The following is a 25,042-nucleotide window of genomic DNA, read 5'->3' on the forward strand; positions in this document are numbered from 1 at the left end:
AAACCCTGGTATCAGCATGGGGATTCTCTTTGCTTTTGGGACCATTTCCTATCTTCCTAGTGTTTTATTTATTTATTTTTAAAAACTCTTTCAGGGCATACTTTCCATGGGTTTTCCGAAAAACAGTGTATGAGGGATACATTTTTTGAAACTTGCATTTCTGAAAATGTGCATGTTTGTCTACTTCTTTCCACTTATTTCATTATCTAGGTTTGGAATTTTGTTTAGAAATAATTCTCTCCTAGAATTGTGAGGTATCATTCCAATATCTCCTGACTTCCTGTGTTAGTGACAAGTCCAGTGTCAACATGGTTCCAGACCCTCTTTTTTTTTTTTTTTTTTATCTCTAGAAACATATAGGATCTTTGCTTTTGTACCTCTGTTCCTCAATTTTATAGCACTGCCTTGAGGTACACTTTTGCCCACCACGGTTAACACTCAGTGCTAAGCCATTCCTACCTGAAAACCTGAGTCTTTCTGTTTGAGGAAATGTTCATGAAGTTTTTGAAGCCCCCTTTCTGATCTTTCTGTTCTCTTATCCTAGAGTTTCTCATTACTTCCTGGACTAACCCTTTAATTATCTTTATTTCCCATGTCTTGTCCTTTGCTCTATTTTGAGGTGACTTTCTTAACATCTTCTCTAATCTTTCTGCTCACATACTTTTCTTTTTAAGAGCTTGTTTTATTTCCTAATTTTTTTTTTAAAAAAAATTGTCTTGTTTTGGAACATAATCTTTTTGTCTCCATGACAATATTGAAAGTTAGAAAAAACTTTCCACCTCTTATCACAGTCCTTTTTTGTCTCCAATATGCCCTTTTCTGCTTATCTGCTCTGGTTTCTTATTTTCCTTTAATGACTAGAAATCTGAACATTTCTAATGTTTGGAGTGGTACTTATGAGCACAACAGTGGGGTTCACCCTCTCTGAGCACAGCTGTAGAGTGACGTGGCTTTCAATCATTCTACTGAAGAATTAGAAGATTGACACCTCTGTTCTCAGCTGTATCTGGTGACTCCCATTTTAGGTACTGTTTTATTTATTCCAATAATATGCCATCATCATTGCAGAGATGGGAAGAACATTCATTCAACTACCAAGGGAAAAAAAGAGGATCACATAATTAGCAGCTGCCTTATTTTAATGGAGCCTACCACACATACGTATGTGTGTGTGTGTGTGTGTGTGTGTATATATATCTTAAACTTTTTAGTTGTAGATGGACACAATATCTGTATTTATTTATTTATTTTTATGTGCTGCTGAGAATTGAACCCAGTGGAACTGGTGAACGTCTCACTCTTGTTAGGCAAGCACTCTACCATTAAGCCACAACACCAGCCTGGTACATATATTTTTAGTAAAGCATATGATTCATGTATATTTTTTAAAGTATCTTTTTAAAAGTATTTTTTAGTTGTTGATGGACCTTTATTTTATTTATTTGTATGTGGTACTGAGAATTAAACTCAGTGCCTCACACGTGCTAGGCAAGTGCTCTGCCACTGAGCCACAACCCCAGCCCCATCATGTAGATATTTAAATGTTTGGGAGTAAATCTACTGTCTTCCTATATTCTCCAAGTCCAGTATATATTTCTTTTTCTGGGTTGTTTAATAATATTGTTTTACCCCCTAATAAATTTTAATTTATCATAAATTTTAAGTTTTTTCTAGTTTTTGAGTGGTTATCCTAAAATTTAGAACATGTCCATAAGTAATCAAAATTCCATATTAATTTTAATTTTTCTGCCAGAGAATGCAAGTCCCTCATTTAATTCTATTTAACCTAAAAGCATTCTTGTTATTTTATATCCATGTAGTTTTCTAAATACCATGTCGTTACAGTTGAGCTCTCTGTACACAATACTGGTTTTGTTTTACCTGCATATTCACAATTTTTGCTTTTCATTCTTTCCTTCATCTTTAAGCTTCTATTTGGGATTTTACTATTGCCTAAGGAACAATATTTCCCTTCCTTTCATACAAGTGTGTAGGTGGTGAATTCTGTTTTCTGAAATGTCTTCATTTTGCCTTACTTCTTCCAAGATTTTCACTGTGATGATCTAGGTTGGCAAGTATTTCCTAGAAGTAAAATAAACATATAATCCCACTGCCTTTTGGCATATTGTTAAGGAGTCCAATGTCAGCCTAAGAGTTGTTTCTTTGAAAGAAATATTTTTGATCTGGTTGCTTTCATATTTTCTCCTTGTTGTGATTTTTCTGAAATCTCACAATGAGGTTCTTGAGTAGATTTTTTTTTTTTAAATGATTTTTTTTAAAGAGAGAGTGAGAGAGGGAGAGAGAGAGAGAGAGAGAGAGAGAGAGAGAGAGAGAGAGAGAGAGAGAGAGAGAGAGAGAGAGAGAATTTTTAATATTTTATTTTTTTAGTTCTCGGTGGACACAACATCTTTGTTGGTATGTGGTGCTGAGGATCGAACCCGGGCCGCACGCATGCCAGGCGAGCGCGCTACCGCTTGAGCCACATCCCCAGCCCTTGAGTAGATTTTTAAAACCTATCCTGCATAGGTTTCAATGAGCTTCTTGACTACTGTCATTTACCAGTTCCAAGAACTTCTTGGCCAGAGGCCTGCAAATGTTGGCTCTGCTTTATTCTCACTTTCTTCTAGGACTTCAGTTAAAAATACAACATTAAAGATATATCTCTTACCTATTTTTTTGTATTTTCCTTTCTATCTTTGTGCTTTGTTCTCTATTGTCTCTTCTCAGATAGTTTCTGAGTTGACCAATTCTCTTTGGTCTATTCTGCTATAAGCCTCATTTACAATTCAGTTCTTGACTTATTGTTATTTTTGAATTCTAGAATTCAATAGTTTTTGGCTGAGGTTTTCGAGCTTGGCTTTATCTCTATAAACTTAATAAGCATTTTGGTGTCTTAGCACTTGTCTTATATGTAGAATTTTAGCAGGTCTGTTTTTCTTGTGGTCTCTGCTGGCTTTGGCTTGTGTTGTCATGTCTCTTTACGTGTCTCATTATCTTTAGAAAAATAATCTGAAGACTTAGAATACTGTTATTTCAGAGAAGGTTTGTTTGCTTCTGTTGGGCCCTTGCTGGCACTGGCAGTCCAGAACAAAGGCTTGAGGTTTTCTAGATCACCCACTGCCACTGCAAACCATAACCCCATTCCAAAGTACAGTCCTTTGGGTTTCAGACTGGAGGGGGAAGGGTTCTTTCCTGAATTTTGATCTGGAAAACATTTTATTAGAGCCAACGTCTGATTAGCCTATTGACCCTTTTAAGGTTGTTTTGTTTTTAAAATTTCATACAGTTATTACAAGTAATTCCAAAACAATCAGAGCCTTAAGTTTTTAGTTGCTTTACATACAGACTCTGAGACAATCTTCCTGTTTAAAGGCCATTTTTATCTCCACTGCCAGGTCATTTTTCATGTTCACATTTGTGGTGCTAATAATTTTTATTAATAAAGTTAGAATTAAAAAAAATATTTTTTAGTTGTATATGGACATAATATCTTTATTTTATTTTATGTAGTGCTGAGGCTAAAACCCAGTGCCTCACATGTCTGAGGTAAGCACTCTACTACTGAGCTACAACCCCAACACAATAAAGTTAGAACTTTAAAATGTTAAATAAAAAGTAATCAACTACCAAACTAAACTCCTTACTAGTCAAATATGATATTAAAGTAGTTTTAGTAGAATAAGCAGAGATGTGTTCCCTTCCCATTTCCTCATGCATTTATACCATAGAAATATTACTGAAGCTGGGCACGGTGGGGCACGCCTATAATCCAGTGGCTCAGGAGGCTAAGGCATGAGGATCATGAGTTCAAAGACACCCTTTGCAACTTAGCAAGACCCTGTCTCAAATAAAATATAAAAAGGTCTGAGGATGTGGCTCAGTGGTTGAGTGCCCCTGGGTTCAATCCTCAGTACCAACAAACAAAAAAAGAAACACTACTAGATAGAAGAGGTTGATTTCGAACATTATCAAGTTCTACAAAAACATCATCGATGATGGGAGTTTCTATTACAGATGCCAGGTCTCAAGAGACAACAATAACTATACTGGAAGAATGTTCTACTTATTGGCTAAATACATCCTTATTGTGACAATAGTAATAACATGCTTGTCTAAGGTGTGCTATTATGTGCTTTGCATCTACCTGTATCTTAATGGGAGCCTGCTGTCAGCTGCTAAGGGTAAGACCCACAGGGGAAGGAAGACAAAAGTGCAAAGGAATTCATGTCAAATCCCTGTACTGCTCAATATAGTCATTCTTAAAAAGAAACTGACAACTAAGGATAATCATAAATTTATGGGGAGGGGAACAGCACAAAGGATAAAATATTGCAAGGAAGAAAGAGATGAAAGAAAATCTAAAACTTTTTTTTAAAAAGAAACTATTAAATTAATTCTGGAATAAGAAAATATTAAAGGAATAAAAAATTGTTCAACTGAATGAATTGACAATATATGCTATTAAGCATATTGGGCAATTATTATTAATTCCTTTGGTATGATAATAGTGAGGTGGTCATGTTTTAAAATTCAAAAATTTAGCCAGACGCAGTGGTGCTAACCTATAATCCCAGCAGCCTGGGAGGCTGAGACAGGGGAATCTCGAGTTCAAAGCCAGCCTCGGCAAAAGCAAGGCACTAGCAACTCAGTGAGATCCTGTGTCTAAATAAAATATAAAACAGGCTGCAAGTGTGGTTCCGAGTTCAATCCCTGGTACTCACCGTGCCCCTTCCAAATTAAAAAACTTAATTTTCTGAATATATACTGAAGTTGTTATGAATAAATTTATACTATGTTTCCGATCTCCTTTAAAAAGACTTAAAAAAGCCACACTAGAAGTGCCAAAAAAAAACTTAACAGGCATTGATGAATGAGGAAATATCACAGAAACCTTCCACGTTATGAGATAAAATGGCAAAGATGAAAACAGGAAATAAAATTTTAAGGTCAAAGACAGAAGAGAAAGGATTCTACCCATGATCTAATGTAAGCTTTGTAAGAAAAAAACTAAAGTTCTAGAAGGAAAGAAATGGAAGGAAAAAAAAAGTTAAATGGGAATAAACCCAACCTAGATACATTTTAGTAAACTTTCAGAAATATAAAGAGAAAAGTGAGAAGACTCTGAGAGAAAAAAGTTATTATGCATAAAGGGATGTGATTCCTTTTATCAGATTTCTCATCAGCAACACTAACCTTAACAAAAAGTGAATGGTCTTCAAAGGTCTGATGACAAATACTTTGACTTTACCCAGCCAAACCATCAAGTGAGAAGACAAAATAAAGATAATTTCAGATCTGTAAAACCTCAGGAAGATTTCATACGTTCTTTAGGGAAAAAAAAGAAAAAGAAAAAAAAATCTTTAAAGATGTATCCAGAAACACAAGGGAGACAGAATAGAAAAAGAAGATGGGACAGAATAGTTTACTCTTGAGTAAGATCAAGGAAGAAAAGAAGAAATTCATTATACTTGATAATACTTGAAATATTCTGAACATCAAAAATTAATGATACAGAACTATATCTTCTAGTGCATTTGTTAAACCACACTGTAGCTGGTGAATAACATTTATATAATCATGGGTTTTTTTTTTTATAATTTTGATTTTGAATATTCACAATCTATAGCGGAAGCATGGAAAACAAAAGAATACAATGTATCAAAAAATTCTCTACAATGTAGAAATATTGACAAATAAAACTGAAAAGTGGAAAAAGAAAGTAACTTAAGATTTTTTTCATTTAGCAAGCTAATAAAAACTCAAATTGCTAACAAAAGCTTGAAAAGCTCTTTAAGTAAGTTACATAAAGATAAAAGCAACTACTTAAGAAAACAAACAGTAATAAGACAAATTGAGTGGTGGATGAAGAAAGGTATCAGAAGGCATGTGTGCGCTATTACTTGTATTTCATAGTGGAAAGTTCAAATATACAGTTGAGTTACAAGAACTGTGATAAAAGGAGATGAGTGGGCCTGATGGTGACTGCCAGGAAAAGTCAGAACAAACCACTGGTGGTAGTTTTATCTGACAAGTGTGGTTAAGAAGACACTAGGGGGACATACAGAGGGTTAAGCAATTTTCTACCACTTTGCGCCTTTGCATTTTTATGAACCACATACTATATATTATTTGTATAATAAAAACAAGATTAATATGAATAAACAAATTTTTAGGGGAAAGAGAGCAAATTGGAAGTTACTGAATTCCTTGAATTTCCCTATACATTTGTAACAAAATTCTGCAAACACCAATGTTTATTCCAAAAAATTTCAGGAAGTATTTTTATGTAATTCCTTATTGCTTTGTAACAAAAATAATGTATTGCTTTGTAACATAAATAATGGTGACATTTACCTGGGAAAATATATACATTATTTCCTTGACCTGGTGTAAAGACTCGCCCATCTTGGAGTTTCACTGGCCCAAATGGACTACCACTGGCAAACAAACACCTTCCCTGTAAATGAAATGAAATAATCTCAACTTTGTTCCTCTACATGGATGAGAAAATTGAGGTGAATTCATATAAAGTTAAGTCCTCTGGTAAATTAGACCAATAAATCACCTGGCAACAAAGCATCATTTACTGTATAACAAATCCTTTTATTAGGATAAGGACTATTTTATGCATAGTATTACATTCGAATAAACCTGAAAAATGTCCATTAAGTAAACTTAAAAATTCTGATACTTCTAGTTCCTTTATAAAAATGAAAACGTAAATGGTCCACAAATATAATCCCAATAAAGATGGATATAAATTGTGAATGAAGGAGGAAATGTCACAATTAATTTACTACCATTTACTGTATATCTCCTGTTTTGGGTTCTGTACCAGGTGTTTTATATGTTAATTCAGTTAACTTAGCTCTCCTGAAAACCTTATGAAATTATCATCATCTTCATTTCACTGATTATTAAAAAAAAACCAAAAAACCCTTGATAAAGTACTTGGTAAAAAGTTACACATCAGGGCTGGGGCTCAATGGCAAAGCACTTGCCTCACACAGGTGAGGCACTAGGCCTCAGCACCACATAAATAAATAAACCAAATAAAGGTACTGTGTCTATGTATAACTAAAAAATATTTCTAAAAAAGTTACACATCAAATTTGCAGCAATTAAACTTGACTTGAATTTTTTTATAACTCCAAAGCTCAGGTGTATTATGCTATAATACTCTCTAGCAGGCAATTTATAAAATAGCATTGTACAATCACACTGATTCCAGAAAAAAACTGGTATTTTACCTTGTTAAAGAAAATATTTTGCTAAACACAAGATATTGAAAATACTGGCTGGGCACAGTGGCACACACCTGTTATCCCAGCAGTCTGGGAGGCTAAGGCAGGAGAATCCCAAGTTCAAAGCTACCCTCAGCAACTTGGAGAGGCCCTAAGCAACTGAGCAAGACCATCTCTCCAAAAATAAAAAAAATAAAGGGCTGGAGATGTGGCTCAGTGGTTAAGCACCCCTGGGTTCAATCCTTGGCACAACAAAACAAAACAAAAACAAAAACAAAAAATAATCTGTTAAAGTCTCCACATATTTTGTAGTCATCTGATTTAGTTCTTCGATCTATGATGGCATATAATGTTACTAGCACCTTTATTACTTCTAAAAGAATTAGATGCCTATATAATTGAAAATACTGGAGATTTAATTTATAAAACAAAATCCTTTACATATCATTCCCTATCCCCACCTTCTTCTCCCTCCCTCTCAAAAAGACAAGAAGAAAACAATAGTGCTCAAACAGAATACTCTATCTTGTAATACTCAGGAATAACTAAAATAAGCCATGGGTCATTAGGTTAAAAGATAATTTACAGAAGACTGAAATATCTCCATACAGTAGGATGGACAAATTACCATGACACCTGAACATTCAACCAAGTTATAATAAGTGTTTGGACACTGCTTTATCTTCTTTTTCTCAGATTTGAAAATATATATTATATCAAGAATAATGATTATTCTTCAGAATAGATCTGGGCACTAGTGAATTCATTAACATTCAAGAATTTGACTCTAAGCAATTTGTCCACAAATTTATGTTAAACATGTGCAAGGCTGCAGTTTTCAATTTCAAAATGATACAAAGTTTAAGTGTGAAAGCAAGTTCACTATGGTAATGGTGGCCCAGCTGACTAGTTTGGATTTGCAACTCCATACAGCTATGTAATTTTTCTACTCACTCTACAGATAGTTATTATAATTCTCTACTTGTCCTAAACATAGCTCTACCTGTGGCAAAAAAGTTTTATTTCTTTGATGAGTAATGTCACTGTATGTCTTAGGTCATGTTACCAAACTAAAATATACAGAATATTTTTGTGGCACCATTAATTTTAATAGCCTCATTAAGTGGATTATACAATATAGCACTTTACAGGAAAAATGTTATGCCTTCACAATATCAGTCAGTTTGCAGACTTAGAAAGATTTTAGGAATGTCTTAAATGGAATCTACATTTTCTCCAGGCCACCTTTATCTTCTCCCTCCCCCGAAATAAAAATGGAGCTTAAACATAGCCAGATCTTAATGATAACAGCATTCTCATTCTGAAGTCAACCTGGCCAATTTGAACAAATGGCCATTAAAACATGAGACATTTGGAGCTTTTTTTGTTTGTTTATTTTAAGTATTTTTCTCACTGAGCAGCAGAGGGTGTTAGAGTAACACTAAGACATGTCTCCACTGAACAGGACACCAAGAGTTGACTGCAACCATATAGAAACTTCTGCCATTATTTCATGTAGCACTAAGAATTCACATAAAGTTAAAACTATGAGTCAATGCCTTTCTGTTTCTTGGTAAGAGACAGGATGACTTCTTAAAACTGCTGAAATGCCCAGGCATGGTTGCACATGCCTGTAATCCCAGTGGCTAGGGAGGCTAAGGCACTAAGCAACTCAGTGAGATTCTGTCTCTAAATAATGTACAAAATAGGGCTCGAGTGCCCCTGAGTTCAATCCCCAGGACCCTAAAATAAAAAACCAAAAACCCTTGCTGAAATGCAGTATATCAAACCAGTCTCCCGTGGGAATTTTAATATTCATCCCAATAATGTATACTTTATCAATAAAATTTATTCAAAAATTCTTTAACGAGTAGAATACACTACTACTCCTCAATACATTCAATTTTTTTTTTACATTTTAGAAATGCCAAACCCAAAATACATTGATTATATGTACCAAAAAGTCATTATGTAAGATTAAGGTTTAATTTTAGGGACAAAAACTACCCATTTTATGTAAAACCTGGTGGATAGGATAGGCAATCAATCTAAAAGTAATACCATATTTAGCAAAAAGATCAGGCAGTACACTGAGACTGATTCTAAAAACTATGATGATTCTGAAACTGATTTTCTTTCTTTATTTAAAGAGATGGGGCCTCATTCTGTTGTCCAGTCTGGTTTCAAACTCCAGATCCTCCCACTTCAGCCTCTGAGTTGCTGAGATTACAGGTGCATGCCTCTGTGCCCCATGCAATTAATTTTTAAAAAGGAGGAAGTGCCAGATGCAATGGGGTACACTTAATTCCAGCTACTTGGAAGGCTGAGTCAGAATGAGCACCAACTTTGAGGACAAACTGGGCAATTTAGTAAGCCTCTGTTTCAATATAAAATTTAAAAAGGGCTGGGGACATAGTTCAGTGGTAGAGTGCTTGTTCATGCACAATTCGTAGCACTGCCAAAAAAAAAAAAAAGAATGAATTTCAATAATTATTGTATTTATTGGATGTCATCACAGAGAAAAAAACAGAATAGTAAAGATGTAAAGACATAAATATTAAGTCCAGAAAGTTCTGAGAAAGTGCAGCTTTAACAATAATCTTCTAGGTTGCTTCATATTAACTTTCTCTAAGGTTACAATTAAAAAAAAAAAATCAATCTATCCATCCGTCCATTTTTTCAGGACTAAGGATTAAACTCAGGGTTGCTCTACCATTGATCTGCATTCCAAAGCCTTTTCTATTCTTTCCAAGTAGCCTGGATTACAGGTGTGCATCACTGTATTTGGTTAAAGTAAATGTATTTTTAAAAATGTTCTTTGGGCTGGGGATGTGGCTCATGCAGTAGTGTGCTCGCCTGGCATGCATGGGTCGCTGGGTTCAATCTTCAGCACCACATAAAAACAAAGATGTTGTGTCCACCAAAAACTAAAAAATAAATATTAAAAAATTCTCTCTCTCTCTTTAAAAAAATGTTCTTTTTTTAATATTTTAAAAACGTTCTTTAAAAAAAATGAAACAGAGTATTACCAAGATAGTGAAAGTGTGGTGTTAGGGGTGGAAGGGGATGGTTTTTAACATCCAAAAGAAGAGGAAAGCAAGATATAAGGCCAAGCTGGGCAAGGTGGCGTATGCCCATCATCCCAGCGGCTCAGGAGGCTGAGGCAGCAGTATGGTTCAAAGTCAACCTCAGCAAAAGCAAGGAGTTAAGCAACTCAGTAAGATCTTGTCTCTAAATAAAATACAAATAAGGCTGGGGATGTGGCTCAGGGATTGAGTGCCCCTGAGTTCAATCCCGGTAAACAAACAAACAAATAAATAATAAAAAGGGCTGGAGATGTAGCTGAGTAGTAAAGTATACTTGGTTAAATCTCCAATATAAGAAAAAAAAAAAAGGAAAAGAAAAAGATATAAGGTCAGTAATTAAATGTTTTCCCCTCAACTGGTAATTTCAAAGGCAAAAACTGTGGCTTTAACCTGTGTAACAAAGATATCAGGAATTTCAAGTTCAGGGACCACTAAGAATGAAGGTTGCTGGTAAATACTCCAGGGCTTTGGAACCATACCCAAAGGGGTACACATTTGGAGGAAGAAGAAACTGGAAACAGACTAGGCCTCACCTAGACTGCATCCTGGTTGGATTATGATGATGTACCCCATCCTAATAGTCACCAGAGGACACATGAAGCCCCTCTGGAGGAAGAGAATGTCATCCAGACCCTCAAATGATTGTTATAATTCTTCACTCACACTATCCAGCACTCAATAAACAAACAAACAAACAAACAACCAGGCTTATGAAATGACAAAAACTATTTACCCAAGGAAAAAAAAAAGGAGACATAATAAAAGTGGACTTACATAAATTGAGATATTTGCTATAATCAGAACCTTCAATTGTAATTCAGTGTAATCCCCAGTACCACCAAAAAAAAAAAAAAAAAAAAAAAAGAAGAAGAAAGAAAAAAATATCCTGTAATTGTAATTCATATATATTCAAGAAATTATTTTACCCAACTTTATCACAGATTTATTACTTTATTTATTCTCAAAGGTATGACTTAACAATCATAACTGCTGAACACCATTATAAAGAGGCCTTTATGGGCCAGGTATGGTGGCCCACACCTGTATACTCAGTGGCTCCCAGCAGCTGGGGAGCTATGTCAGGAGGATCACAAGTTCAAAGCCAGCCTCAGCAACAGTGAGGCTCTTAGCAACTCAGTGAGACCCTGTCTCTAAATAAAACACAAAATAGGGCTGGGGATGTGGCTCAGTTTAAGTGCCCCTGAGTTCAATCCCTAGCACCAAAATGAAAAGCCCTTATATTCATTCTCTGGGGGGGCTGGAGGTGTAGATCAGTATAGAATGCTTGCCTAACACAAGCAAGATCCTGAGTTCAATCCCCAACAGAAAGGAAGGAAGGAAGGGAGGAAAGAAGGAAGGAAAAAAAAATCACTTTCTAGAGCCACTTAAAGATCAATTACAAGAATAAAGGAAGTAATTATGCTATGAAGATTACAAGTATAGAACATCAGGGAGGAAAAAGCCAAACAGAACTGTCTTAATGGTATATAAGCAGGTATTTGTAATTGAGATATAACCTTGTGACAATGTCAAATAATTTGAAAGTACTAAATCTCAAAACAATTTTAAATAAAAATTTGTTACAGGAAGCTATCAGTTAACTCAAAAAAAATAACCTAGTAAAGATAAATACTGATGAAGTGAGTAAAAAATAATTGCTTCATAAAATATGGGGAAGGAAAACAGAATCTATAAACTGATAATTTCTGCGATTTTAAGTCTGTCATTAAACTAATCAATTATAAAAGAAACAGAAAGTCTACAAATGAAAACAATGCAATAATTAAAATTAAGAACCTAAAAACAAACTAGTACAACTGGAAAGAGAATCTGCAAACAGGAAGAAGGTCCAAAGAAAATCATCAGGCTGAAACACAGAGCAAAAAGGATGATATATACAGAAAACAATGTAAGGGATAATGGAGATGCAGTGAAGTCTGATTGTGCAACTGGAGTTCCATAAGAGGAGAGAGAGATTATGGCCAAAGCATAGGAAACCGAAAAACAAAACAAAACCAGATATCAAGCCACACATTCAGGAGCCCTATAATCTCTAAGTGGAATAAACACAAAGATACATTATTGTAAAACTGCTAAAAACTCAAGATGAGGAATCAAAAGAAAAACAGAAGTCAGAAAACAATACTATCTTCAAAGGCTGAAATAATGTAACCACCAACTTTTGCTTCTATACAGAACAAAAATATCCTTGTAAAACAAACAAACAAAAAATTTAAATAAACCCTCTAGCTTCACTTGCTATTGGCTAACAAGAATGACTCACTTGGAGGCCACATGGCTGGAAAATACATTGTTAGTATTCCACTAGCTTTGTTCTAAGTAATACCTCTGACATGTGGGTTATGATAATGATTGTCTACGTTACTTTTCATGGACTTGAGGTCAGTTTTGCTAAAAATACTGACTCTTCTCTTGGGCCTAAAGATGTGTGACAGGTGACTACTATGAGATGAAAAGGCTCAGCCTATCTGTCTTTATACCACATTTGTCTCCTTTGTTGCCTTAACTTTTGTGTCAGACTCTACTTAGCACTGCATGTAGACATGGTAATCATCTGAGAAATGTTTTGTCCAAAACTATAATATAGGGTTAACTTGGCCTAGACTTGCCCAGTCTCTCTCCTCTCTACTTCAAGGCTAAAGAGACCCACCAGTCCTCATAATTGGAAACACCAGACCACGAAAGGAGTGAAAAGAGGTGGTACATGAGTTCCTGTAAAACCTCACCTAGTTCCAGAAAAAACTTGAATGTTCCTCTCCTTTATTAGCCTCTAACTACATTATTATCCATGAAATTGAGAAGCTGAGGTGTGAGCATGAGCTCCCACTTCTCTACTCTTTGGTCATCAAATAAAGCCTTTCTTTTCCCCTAATGGTCGTCTCTCAGACATTGGTTTTGCTGTGGAAGAGCCTCCAAACCTGGGTTTGGTAACAAGTCAAAAACGAAGGCAAAAAATTATCAAGAGAATTCACCAGACTCACACTTAAGGAAAGGAGTTATTCTAGTAGGAGAAAATGATCCTTGACAGAAGCACAGACATGAAGGAAGGAAAGAATAAGGACAGAAAAAATTAAGGTGTAGGTCAAATCCAAATGAAAAATTTATATAGAAAAACAATAATGCCCTTTGGGTTTAAAATGTACAGAGAAAAACAATAGTGCAAACAATGCAAGGGCCTTAAAACGGGAGTTATATAACTGTTTTCCAGAATTGATATAAGCCATTTATATCACCCTGATGACCCATGGATGTATATTATAATCTTCAGTGAAACTGCTAAAAGAAGCATGCAAGAATATGTAATTAGTAAGTTAATGGACGGAGAAAACAAAACATAGCCAATTCATATGATCATTTTTAATACCTCTGTAAGTGTATACGCTTCTTCAGGTGTGCACTCAGCCTTTGTTGTAGGATTACTTAATGCAAATATTATAGGCCTTTCATTGATACGGGCCATGGCTTTGATTACAGCAGGAGTAAAAAGCCGGCCAGCACCTGCAACTCCTGCAATAAATAAGGGGGAAAAGTAACTTCAGCAGAAATATAATTAAGAACTTACCAATAGCATCTCTACAATAGGTTAACCATAACAAAACCATGTATAATCTCATTATAAAGATAAAATTTGCATTGCTAATACTCTGAGAACACAATCTTTAAATCTGAAAAGAAAAACAATGAAACGCTGAAAATTCTCATCTAAATATTTATTACTACCACATGCATAGCAAATTATAGAATATGATTAAAGAGAAACAAAAAAAGGATAACATTATCTATAGCAGCCAGGTGTGATGGTGCATGCCTGTAATCCCAGCATGTAGGTAGGCCAAGGCAGGAGGATTACAACTTTGAAGCCAGCCTCAGTAACTTAGCGAGGCCTTAAGGAACTTATTTAAGACCTTGTCTCAAAACAAAAAATAAAAAGGTCTGGGGATGTTGCTCAGTGGCTAAGCACCCCTGAATTTCATCCCCAGCGCCAAAAAAAAAAAAAAAGAAAGAAAGAAAGAAAGAAAAAGATTATCTATAGCACTCTAAGACAAAATTTGTATGAACCTTTTAATGAATTTAATGAATGAACTTCAGAACATTAAGCTAAATAAAATGTACTAGTGACAAAAGGACAAAAATTTTATGTTTTCATTCATGAGGTACCTAGCGCACAGAAAGTAAAATGCAGTTGCCAGGAGCTGGGAGAATGGGAATTATTGTTTGATCGGTATTAAGTTTTAGTGTCACAAAAGAAAAGAATCCTGGAGATGGCTACACAACAATGGGAATATATTTAAAAATGGTTTGGGATGTCAAATTTTGTGTATATTTTACCACAGTTTAAAAAAGTTAAAAAAGACGAGGAAACCTGTCTCAATTGTTAAAATTCTGTGGCACTCATTACAAAATAAAAGAAGTTCAGAAGAGATAAAAGATCATCTTGATTGCTAAGCAATCAATATTTGATACAGTTGAGTTTTTAATGTCCCAGACACAGAATGGGGCCATAAAGATGCAAAAATGATTATAATGCAGGCAGGTTACAGTTGAGGGAAAAAAAATCAAGAAAATAAACAGAAGCGACAACTAAAAATGCATCTGCTGAGGTCTTTTTGCTTCCTTAACCCTCTGGAAGTAGAATGAGTCAGTGGATACATTTCTAGGTTTCCATATGGAGTTCTTTTTTTTTGTACTGGGGATTGAACTCAGGGGCATTCAACCACTGAGCCACATCCCCAGCCCTATTTTGTATTTTATTTAGAGCCAGGGTCTCACTGAGCTGCTCAGTGCCTCACAATGAATAAGGCTGGCTTTGAACTTGAAATCCGCCAGTTTCAGCCTCCCAAGCCACAGGGATTACAGGCATGTGCCACCGTGCCCAGCCCAGCCCATATTGAGTTTTGGGGGGAATGAAAACAGAGTCTTTAAGCTTTCTTCTCACTATAAAAAATTAAGAGTTGTTGAGCATTTAGTTAAAAGATTTGTTTCTTATACTTTTAAGTGCTTGTGTACTCTGCAGTTGAGCTACATACTCAGTCATTACCACCCCAGCCACTTTGTAAAACTTTTGAGACAGGATCTTGCTGAGTTGCCCAGCTGGCTTAGAACTTTCCATCCTCCTGTCTCAGCCTCTCCAAAAGCTGGGACTACAAGTATGCATCACCATGCCCTGACAAACACTCCATTTTTAAAGACTTAATTTCTCTGCTGAGAATTCAGTGCTATGTTGGCAACTGATGTCAGCTGTGCAAAGCTTGACTCAAAACACTTGAAAGATTTCAACTTTGTTGCTAATGAAATGCTGCATTGGATTATCCCAAATAGTCTGTCAAATGAACTACATCTTTTTAAGTTTTGAGCATGACTACCCTAACTATAAAAACAAAGCACAATAAGGAGCAGGGTGGGCATGCACACACATGCCTATAATCTAGCTACCAAGAAGGCTGAGCCTAGGAGATTAAGACCAGCCTGGGCAACATAGTGAAACCCTGTGCTTAAAAAAAAAAAAAAAAACAACACCAAAGAACAGCAATCCCTTAGGGAAGGAGGTGAAGGAGAGGATACAAGCAAAGTATAATCAATTGAAGAACACACAGCATTTAAAAGTATAAGAAACATCTTTTAACTAAATGCTCAAGCAACATGATCAAAAAGCTGTCTCAGAAAATGTGAATCAACTCTCTGTATTTGTGGGGTTCTGCATATGTGAATTCAACCAACTGCAAACAGAAAATACTTAAGGAAAAAACTGTGCCTATACTAGCATGTACAGACTTTTCCTTGTCCTTATTCCATAAATAATACAGTATAACAACTATTTACAATGTATTGGTATTATAAGTAATCTAGAGATACTTTAAAGTATATAGGAGAATATGCATAGGTTATATGCAAATACCACACCTTTTAATATAAGAGACTTAAGTATCAGATTTTGGTATCCATGAGGATCCTGGAACCAATCCCCCAAAAGGCCAAGGGATAACTGTTTATGTTAAAAGCTACTCAGGGTTATACAAAATTACATACAAGAGGAAGTGAGGGGAAAGGGAAAAATAATACAAGGGGGAGGAATGAATTACAGTAGGGGGGGTAGAGAGAGAAGAGGGGAGGGGAGGGGAGGGGGGATAGTAGAGGATAGGAAAGGCAGCAGAATACAACAGACACTAGGATGGCAATATGTAAAGCAATGGAAGTGTAACTGATGTGATTCTGCAAGCTGTATAAGGGGTAAAATGGGAGTGCATAACCCACTTGAATCAAAATGTGAAATATGATATATCAAGAACTATGTAATGGAGGGGTAAGACAAGATAATACAAATGGAAGAAATGATTTATAGTAGAAGGGGTAGAGAGAGAAAAGGGGAGGGGAGGGGAGGGGGGATAGTAGAGAATAGGACTGACAGCAGAATACATCAGACACTAGAAAGGCAATATGTCAATCAATGGAAGGGTAACTGATGTGATACAGCAATCTGTATACGGGGTAAAGTTGGGAGTTCATAACCCGCTTGAATCAAACTGTGAAATATGATGTATTAAGAACTGTGTAAGGTTTTGAACGACCAACAATAAAAAAAATAAATGATAATAATAAAAAAAGAAGACTATATTAATCTTCAAAAAAAAAAAAAAAGCTAGGCAGAAATGTCAATTCATTCTTAGTAATCTCACAGAGTAGTTACAACTGGTAACAGTTAAGTAATAGAATGATTTATCAACAACTTTACTTACCAATTATAGTTGAAGGCTTAATTATATTTACTGCATCTTCAAAAGTATCAGGTGTGCTTTCTGGAGCTGGGTGAGCAAATGGTTCCTGATTACTATCTATTTTAGCACTCCGCCCCTAAATTTTTTGATAAAATACAGTAGTTTTTAGTGAGTACATAATGAAGATTAACTGAGAAGACAACATTTTATGAGTTACATACATATTATTTCTACAATAGAAATGTCTTTTCATTTATTTTTCTTCTTAACTCATTTATTTCATTTCCAACTTCACAGTGTCCAAATATATATCAAATTCCATTACGCTCAGGAACTTTCTAGTCTCTTTCAAAAACTCATTTATTCTATGAAGTATACCAAAATTGAATATGGCACAAAAGCCTTACAACCCTTTATCTGAGCAAGCTGAGTTTGGGAATTAAGAATTTCTCATATTTAGGAATGCAATTTGGCATTCTAACAAGTATTATGAATATTCCCTGACAAATGGGCACTCTACACTAGAACAAACTTAACCAGTCACATCAAGTAAAAAGGTGTATTTCTTTCTTTATTTTTTGCAGTGCTGGAGATCAAACACAAGACCTTGTACATTTGAGGCAAGCAATCTAAAATTGAACTACATATCTCTATATTCCCCCATATTTGCTCCCCTTTTTGTGAAGCAGAAAGTTTAAGTCTATAAATAGCCTCTCCTAAGTTCAGGTCAGGTTTTGCTACCAGATAAATTCAGATCAATCAAATCTGTCACCAAAATGAATTCAGAAAAAAGCTCTGAGATTTCAGAGTTTTAAGACTTCAGAATTGCAGAAAGACATCAGGGGCTTTTACTACAAAGAGTACAAAAACAAGAGGAACAGTGAATTCTGGTTCAAGATGGCTAAACAAAAAAACATCTTTCTAATTCCCAGGGGTAAAAAAAAATAAATAAAATAAAAACTTAGTAATACTATAAAGCCAAAAAAGTAACACTGACAGCCTATGACAATGAATTTCTAAGATTTAAAGCACACAAAACATACCAAGCACCAAATCAACAAGCTGAGAAACCTGCGTCTTTATTTTAGTAAAAGAGAAGCCATCTCCCCACAATAGGAAAAGTTTTTCATCAGAACTCCAGAATAACCAGTCAAGAACCAGAAGGGGCTGGGAAAAAAGTGGGCCATCACAAGTTGGCCAAGCAGTTAATTAAATGACTGAAATACAACCTTATTGGTCTGGTTCTCAGAACACTGTTTTCTTATTCTTGGCCCGAGGATTTCCAAAGCTCTCCAGTTTGAGGGTTTAACAGAAAAACTCTCTAAATGGACTACAGTGTTTAGGGTCACCAAAAGAGACTAGGAGCCTAAAACCTAGAGTTTAAGCTACCAGCACATCCTAAAATAAATACTCTGAACCTGAACAGGAATTCTCACTTGCTACTACCACCACTGTTCATTGGATCTACTGTTATAATCACAAAACATCTGAGAAAAACCAACATTACAAAATGAAGCAGTAGAAATAGGTAATCTAGGTACCAGTAGAAATATGTAATCTCCCTCCATAACCTTCTAAAACTGTGATGGCTTATAAGCCTTGCACTTTATATACTAGCAAATATAGTAGTTATGCTTCCCTTAGGGAATAGCATGGTTTAATGATTCAGAGCATGGGCTTTATAATCAGACTTCTTAGGTTTAAATTCTCTCCATCACTTATAAACAAATGACCTTGGAAAAGTCTCTGACCATTTTTAAAATTCAGTTTCCTCAATTAAAAAATCTTCACAGAAGAAACAAAACAAAAAACCAACCACAGGAGTTTTGAAAGAACTAAAGATAATAAGCTCTTATCACAATGTCTGGTAAACTTCAAATTACTGTTATTTTATTTTAAATTACATATAATTTAAGCCTCAAGGTTACTCATTCATATGTTCTAATTGTTCATTTTATTTTTTGTTTTAATAGAACGCTGATACTAATTAGAAGAGACATTAAGAAGAAGAGAGGGGTAGGGGCTGTAGCTCAGTGGTGGAGTGCAAGCCTCACATGTGTGAGGCACTGGGTTCGATTCTCAGCACCACATAAACATAAATAAATAAATATATTTTTTATAAAAAGAAAGAAAGAAAACTAAATCGAGCTTAAAGAGAAAAAGAAAAAGAGAATTGGAGCAAAGTACGCTGAGATGGATTGTACTATAGATGTAAACGGCAAGTAACTGCTATGCCATTCTGATATGCATGCACCAGGCACAGCTGAGCACACCTGTAATACCTGGAACCTAGGAGGCTGAGGCAGGTAGATCACAAGTTCAAGGTCAGCCTCAGCAACTTAGCAAGGCCCTAAATTACTTAGCAAGACCCTGTCTCAAACTAAAAAATAAAAAGGGTTGAGGATGGAGCTCAGTGGTAAAGCATTCCTGGGTTTGATTCCCCATAGCAATCCCCAAATACAACTTTGTATACTAGAAAGTTTCAACTATGGAACAATTTACCTGTATTGATGTTACACAGTGTAAGATCTATGACATTCTTAAGCTAATAAAAATAGCAACCAACTTACATAATACAGGAAGGCAGGCAGTCCAAAGGGTACTAAAATAACCTGGGAGAGCTCTTTATTATCCATGAATTGGTTTTAGAAACATGCTCTTTTAGATTGGTATGGGGGATTATGATATCCAAAGGAATAAAGAATTTCTGCTCAAATATCAGATGTACAGCTAATAATTTGGGATGTTTTGGGTTCTCATTAAAAAACTTAGTTTTAAGGCTGGGGATGCAGCTCAGTGATATCAGTGCTTGCCTAGCATTACAGGCTCTTGATTCCATCCCCAGCATCACATAATAAATTTTAGTTTTATCAGGGTTAAATACAATCATACAGAATGTCTATTTGATTTCTTGCCCAGAAAGAAAAGCAAGAAAGGGTAAGTCTGGTGCCAAGAAATAAATTATAATTTAAGTACAAAGCAAGAGTCTTTATAAAGATAATATGATAGAAGAATCTCTGTTGATAATACAGTGAAAGATCCACAATTGGTATAATTTGGATAGTTCAATGAGATACAAGATTTTAAAAAATCATATTTTAAAAATCCAACTAAAAACGTCATAACAACAATACTCTTTTGCTTCTCCAAGTTTTAAATGTCTTACCTTGACTAATAAACCAAACTTGTCAAACATCCAGATTTTCTTTTGTGCCTCTTCTTCTGAAAGGCCATTTTCTACCATAGACATAACTATAAGATTTGCAATTCCAAGAGCAGCCTATTAACAAAACACAGATTTTAAAAATGAAAACTAGAGAATGAGAATTGGAAAGTTGCTTTATAATGGTCAAGTTGCTTTATAAATGAAGGTTATTTGTTATGAGAAATATTTAATTTGTTCTTCCCTTCAAATCACACAAAAATCAATTCTTTGTGATAATTTCTACAAACACACTTTAAGTTAACTATTTTATAACAGGAGTCGTGAATTTATACCCTGTATATTTCGACAAAATTACAAGCTCATTATGCTCATTTATGAACACTATCATTGTGCCCTACTTTCCAATTCTAAAGGATTGTTGGTTTTTAAATTCTAAAAAGCTTAACAAAAACTTACCTCTCCTGCTCCAAGAAATAGAATCTTGTGGTCTGAGATGGGTTTATTAATAACTTTTTGGGCTGCGAGAAGACCTGATAGAGCTACTGAAGCTGTCCCTATTAAAAAAACAAAGATTTTTAAAATTAAAAAAGGTCACATCATAGATGATTAAAAAATAGATATCAAGAACCTAAAGTTCCCTTTTTGCTTTACCTTGAATATCATCATTGAAGGTACAATATTTTTCTCGATATTTTCTCAAGAACCTAAATGCATTATGATTTCCAAAGTCTTCAAATTGAATAAGGGTGTTCCGGCCATATCTAAAACCAGCAAAAACCATAACGGTTGTATTAAAAATACTACTATTAAACAGTTTTCCTACTTAATATTCCTTATGACAGCTTTAAAAACAATGTATTATATTAGTTCAGGGCCATCTAAAAATTTTCAGAGTCTGTGAAAGATTAGACCCAAAATGTAGAAATCCGTATCTTAAAAATAAAAATGTGCTGGATGCAGTGATGCATATCTGTAATCCTAGCAAACAGGGTGGCTGAGGCAGGCAGGGGATCCTTAAGTTCAAGGCCAGCCACAGCAACTTAGTGAGACCCTATCTCAAAAATAACAACAACAAAATGTACGAGAGTTTAAAAAGAATGGGGAAGCATAATAGGCCCATAATAGGCCCATGAATAACAATCTGTGAAAACTATTTCTGAGAGTTTAGGGGGGTGCCCAGCACATAAGCAACTAAGTAACTTCCTAAAAATGAAGAGGCTAAGTCTCAAAAAGTATGTATCTGATATACATTCTCATTACTTTAACAATTAAATGGTAAAATAAGAAAGTATATTAAACAAGTAGTTAAAAGTAATTGATATTTAGTTGGCATCCCAGCAAATGGGGAAGCTAAGGCAAAAGGATTTCAAGTTCAAGGCCAGTCTCAGCAACACAGCAAAACTCTGTTTCAAAATATAAAGGGCTGGGAATGTGGCTCAGTATTAAGTGTCCCTGGGTTTAATTCCTGGTACCAAAAAAAAAAAAAAAAAAAAATTGCTTTGTGAGTTTACCAACATTTGGAGAGAGATGTTAATCATCTAGGTAAGTAGTAGTAAGGAGGAAGGCTTTTGAAAAGGAGGTAGGATTTAATCTGGGAAAGAAGAACAAAAAGCAAAAAGGTAGGCAAAACAAAGACAGGTTTTGGCAACCCTGAATTTTCAGCAATCTGGGTATACATGTCAGGAGTTAAGCTGGGTATGGGGTCCCACACCTGTAATCCCAGCCACTCAAAAGACTGAGGCAGAAGGATCACAAGTTCAAGCTCAGTCTTGGCAACTCAATGAGGCCCTCAGCAACTTAGCAAGACACTATTTCAAAATAAAAACCAAAAGGGATAGGGATGTGGCTCAGTGATTTAGTGTCCCTGGGTTCAATCCCCAGTACCAAATAAATAAATAAATTAGGGTTTACATTAAAGAATAGGGAGAAGCTGGTAAAGGTAAGCTGGGGGGCAAAGGTGGGAGGCTTTTTTTTTTTTTTTAAGTACCAGGGATTGAACTTGGGGACACTGAGGGCTAAGTTGCTAAGGCTGGCTTTGAACTTTGCTGCTATTCTCTTGCCTCAGCCTCCAAGTAGCTGGGATTACAGGTGTGTGTCACCACACCCACCTGGTAGGAGACTCTTAAGTGATGAATTAGTGAAAAAGGACTTGCAGCTGGGCGTGGTAGTGCACACCTGTAACCACAGAGGTGCCAATAACTCCAGAGACTTCGTGACCCCAGAGGCTCAGAGGCTGAGGCAGGAGGATTTCAATTCAAAGCCAGCCTCAGCAACAGTGAGGTGCTAAACAACTCAGTGAGACCCTGTCTCTAAATAAAAATACAAAATAGGTCTGGGATGTAGTTGAGTGCCTTTGAGTTCAATCCCTGGTACCCTCCCCCCGCATACCAAAAAAAAAGAGAGACTTGCTTCTATGTCCCATTGGGAATCACTGAGGCTGCAGACAAAGGAAGAATTCACATAAATCTCCTGTCCACAGAGATAAACCTGCCATTGATGCATAACACATACTGGAGTCTGGAGAGATGAAAACTACAAGAGAAGCAGCTAGGAGGCTGCTATGAGATTTTGATGCAGAAGGCAAAGACACAGAAGGGACAATTATACAATGCAAAGACATTTAGAGCAAACATACTGGTGATGAGGACCAGGTGGAAAGTGAGGAAGAAATTGTTACAATGCCAAGACAACACTGATGACTAAGAAGACACTGTGTGGTGGCCCAAGGCAGGGAAGTGAGAGCAATAATTGGGGAAGACAGTATCTGGGAAGATTTAAAAGTTCAGCTATGGATTTGTCAACTTGTCTCTGAAAAGGAAGTAATTTTTGAGTTCTTCCAGGTGTCAGTAATTTAAAAGGTACAACTAGATTCTAAGGGTAAAGAATTTGGGTTTTATCTTGTGGCAATAAAAAATTATTCAGATTAAGTAAAAGAATGAAGTACATGTTTACACAGATTAATTTGGTCTTAACGTGAAGATGAACCAGAAAGAAATTACAGGGAAGTTTAGAAGAATTCAGAAGAGATGTGGTAATGGAAGGTTGTGATAATGGAAGAGATGTATTTATGAGAGATTAAGTGAGAGTGCCAACTGGATGTTGAGGAATATCTGAATATATGCATGGGTGGTTGATGGAGAGAAGAATTATTAAAGACGACACTAAGAATGAAGGTTTGTCAATAGGGTGAACAATATTGCCATTGACAGTGGGTGGGAAGATAAAAAGCTGTTTAGAAAAAGAGAGTTCAGTTAGACATGAATTTGAAGCAACAATAGAATATCATAATGGGGGGTTCTAACTATTAGACACAAGACTACTAGGATGGGTTTCCATGGGTCACAGTGTACAAGGCTCAAAGAAGACTACTAGTCAATCATATTTAAAATACACAGAGAGCAAGAAGAACTAGTGAAAATGACAGAAAAGAAACGCAGAAGAAAGACTAAGTTAGGAGTATTTTAGTAGCAAAGAGAAAGTCTCAAGACTACAGAAGTGGGAAAACCAGGTCACAAAGTGCAAGACAGAAAGGGAAGAAGACCAAATGGTCTGAGAAATTTAAAACATGAAAGCTGCAGGAGAGCTTCAGTGGAGGACTGTCAAAGGCTGAAAGGAGGATTGAGCAGTGAGGGTTTGATAAAACAGAAAGTACAGACTTCCTCCCAGATATCAGGTAGGGCAGGGGTGCCATCTTGCATTAGCCCATCTTATCAAATAGGAAAGAACAAAATTTCCCCAAATTTAATTTCTTCCTGCTTATCTTCATCAGAGATAAAGAAAAATAAAACAGAACTACAGCATTCCCAGACCCCAAATTAAAGGTGCTTTTATCTTTCACATACTTAAACTTTTTAAAAAGTACCTGTCAGTAATTGCTTTCATAAACTCATCAATCAGATCATCATAAAGCTGTGAACGATCTCTTTTTTGATACAAGCCCATGTAAAATGGATCCTTTAAGAGTGCCTATAAAAGAAACCAAATGTAAGAATAAGATCTTTTATTGCATTACTGGTCTAAAGCTATAAAACAAAACTGTAATCTTTCAAGAAACTTTTAGTAGACTTAATTTACTATTGTACACATATTAAAAGTGGGGCTTAAGAAAAAGACTAACATCTAAGCATAAGATTTTCCTTTCTTAAATCATCTTCAAAAGATGAACAATTAAAAAACAAACACAAGAGAAACAGCAAAGGAAGAAAACTATTACTCACTTGATTATCAGTTCCCACATCAATACACACAGGCAGACATCGATCAGGCCGTATTCCTGCACAAGCTGTGTACAAGCAAAGTTTTCCTACTGGAATTCCCATTCCATAGACGCCCAAATCTCCAAGACCAAGAATTCTCTCTCCATCAGTCACCACAACAGCCTTGATTATAAAACAAAGGGGAAAAAAAGCAAATTAAAAGTTGCCCAAAAAATAGGGCATTAAAGAAACACATTTAAAACAAGATTCTCCTCAGATATTTTCACTTTCACTTTTAAAAATAAAATTGCTTTTTGACTAACTTCCAATGTACTCCAATGAAGCATATTTAATATAAGATTTCTACTGAATGCTTCCATCTGAAGAACCAATTCAAACATTTTCAGAAAGATTAAATGTGGGAGAAGTGAAAAAAATTCTGATGAAGACATTACCATTAAGAAAAAACAAGAGTTTAGAAATAAGCAGCATGCTACTCCAATACAATAACCTTGGTTCAATAAGAAAAACCTCAGCAATAGTAAAGGAGGAAAAGATCTAATTAAAAAAAATATACATACCCACAATAAGGTTTTAAGACAATACTGTGAGTTTA

The 25,042-nt window shown here is 35.5% G+C and overlaps 1 protein-coding gene across 2 annotated transcripts in view; it reads right to left on the reverse strand.

The window, feature by feature from the left end:
- Positions 1-25,042, reverse strand: part of Me2 (malic enzyme 2) — a 61,553-nt gene that overhangs the window by 10,821 nt on the left and 25,690 nt on the right. For both annotated transcript variants that reach the window (XM_005323064.5, XM_021725011.3), the window contains 8 exons: positions 24,448-24,609; positions 24,093-24,196; positions 20,882-20,991; positions 20,687-20,784; positions 20,231-20,344; positions 17,086-17,200; positions 13,716-13,858; positions 6,355-6,457 (listed from right to left, as the gene is read on the reverse strand). In XM_005323064.5, the coding sequence (XP_005323121.1) occupies positions 6,355-6,457; positions 13,716-13,858; positions 17,086-17,200; positions 20,231-20,344; positions 20,687-20,784; positions 20,882-20,991; positions 24,093-24,196; positions 24,448-24,609 (949 nt within the window). The remainder of the gene's footprint in view (positions 1-6,354; positions 6,458-13,715; positions 13,859-17,085; positions 17,201-20,230; positions 20,345-20,686; positions 20,785-20,881; positions 20,992-24,092; positions 24,197-24,447; positions 24,610-25,042) is intronic.

This window comes from Ictidomys tridecemlineatus, chromosome 13, assembly GCF_052094955.1.
Source record: "Ictidomys tridecemlineatus isolate mIctTri1 chromosome 13, mIctTri1.hap1, whole genome shotgun sequence".
NCBI lineage: Eukaryota > Metazoa > Chordata > Mammalia > Rodentia > Sciuridae > Ictidomys > Ictidomys tridecemlineatus.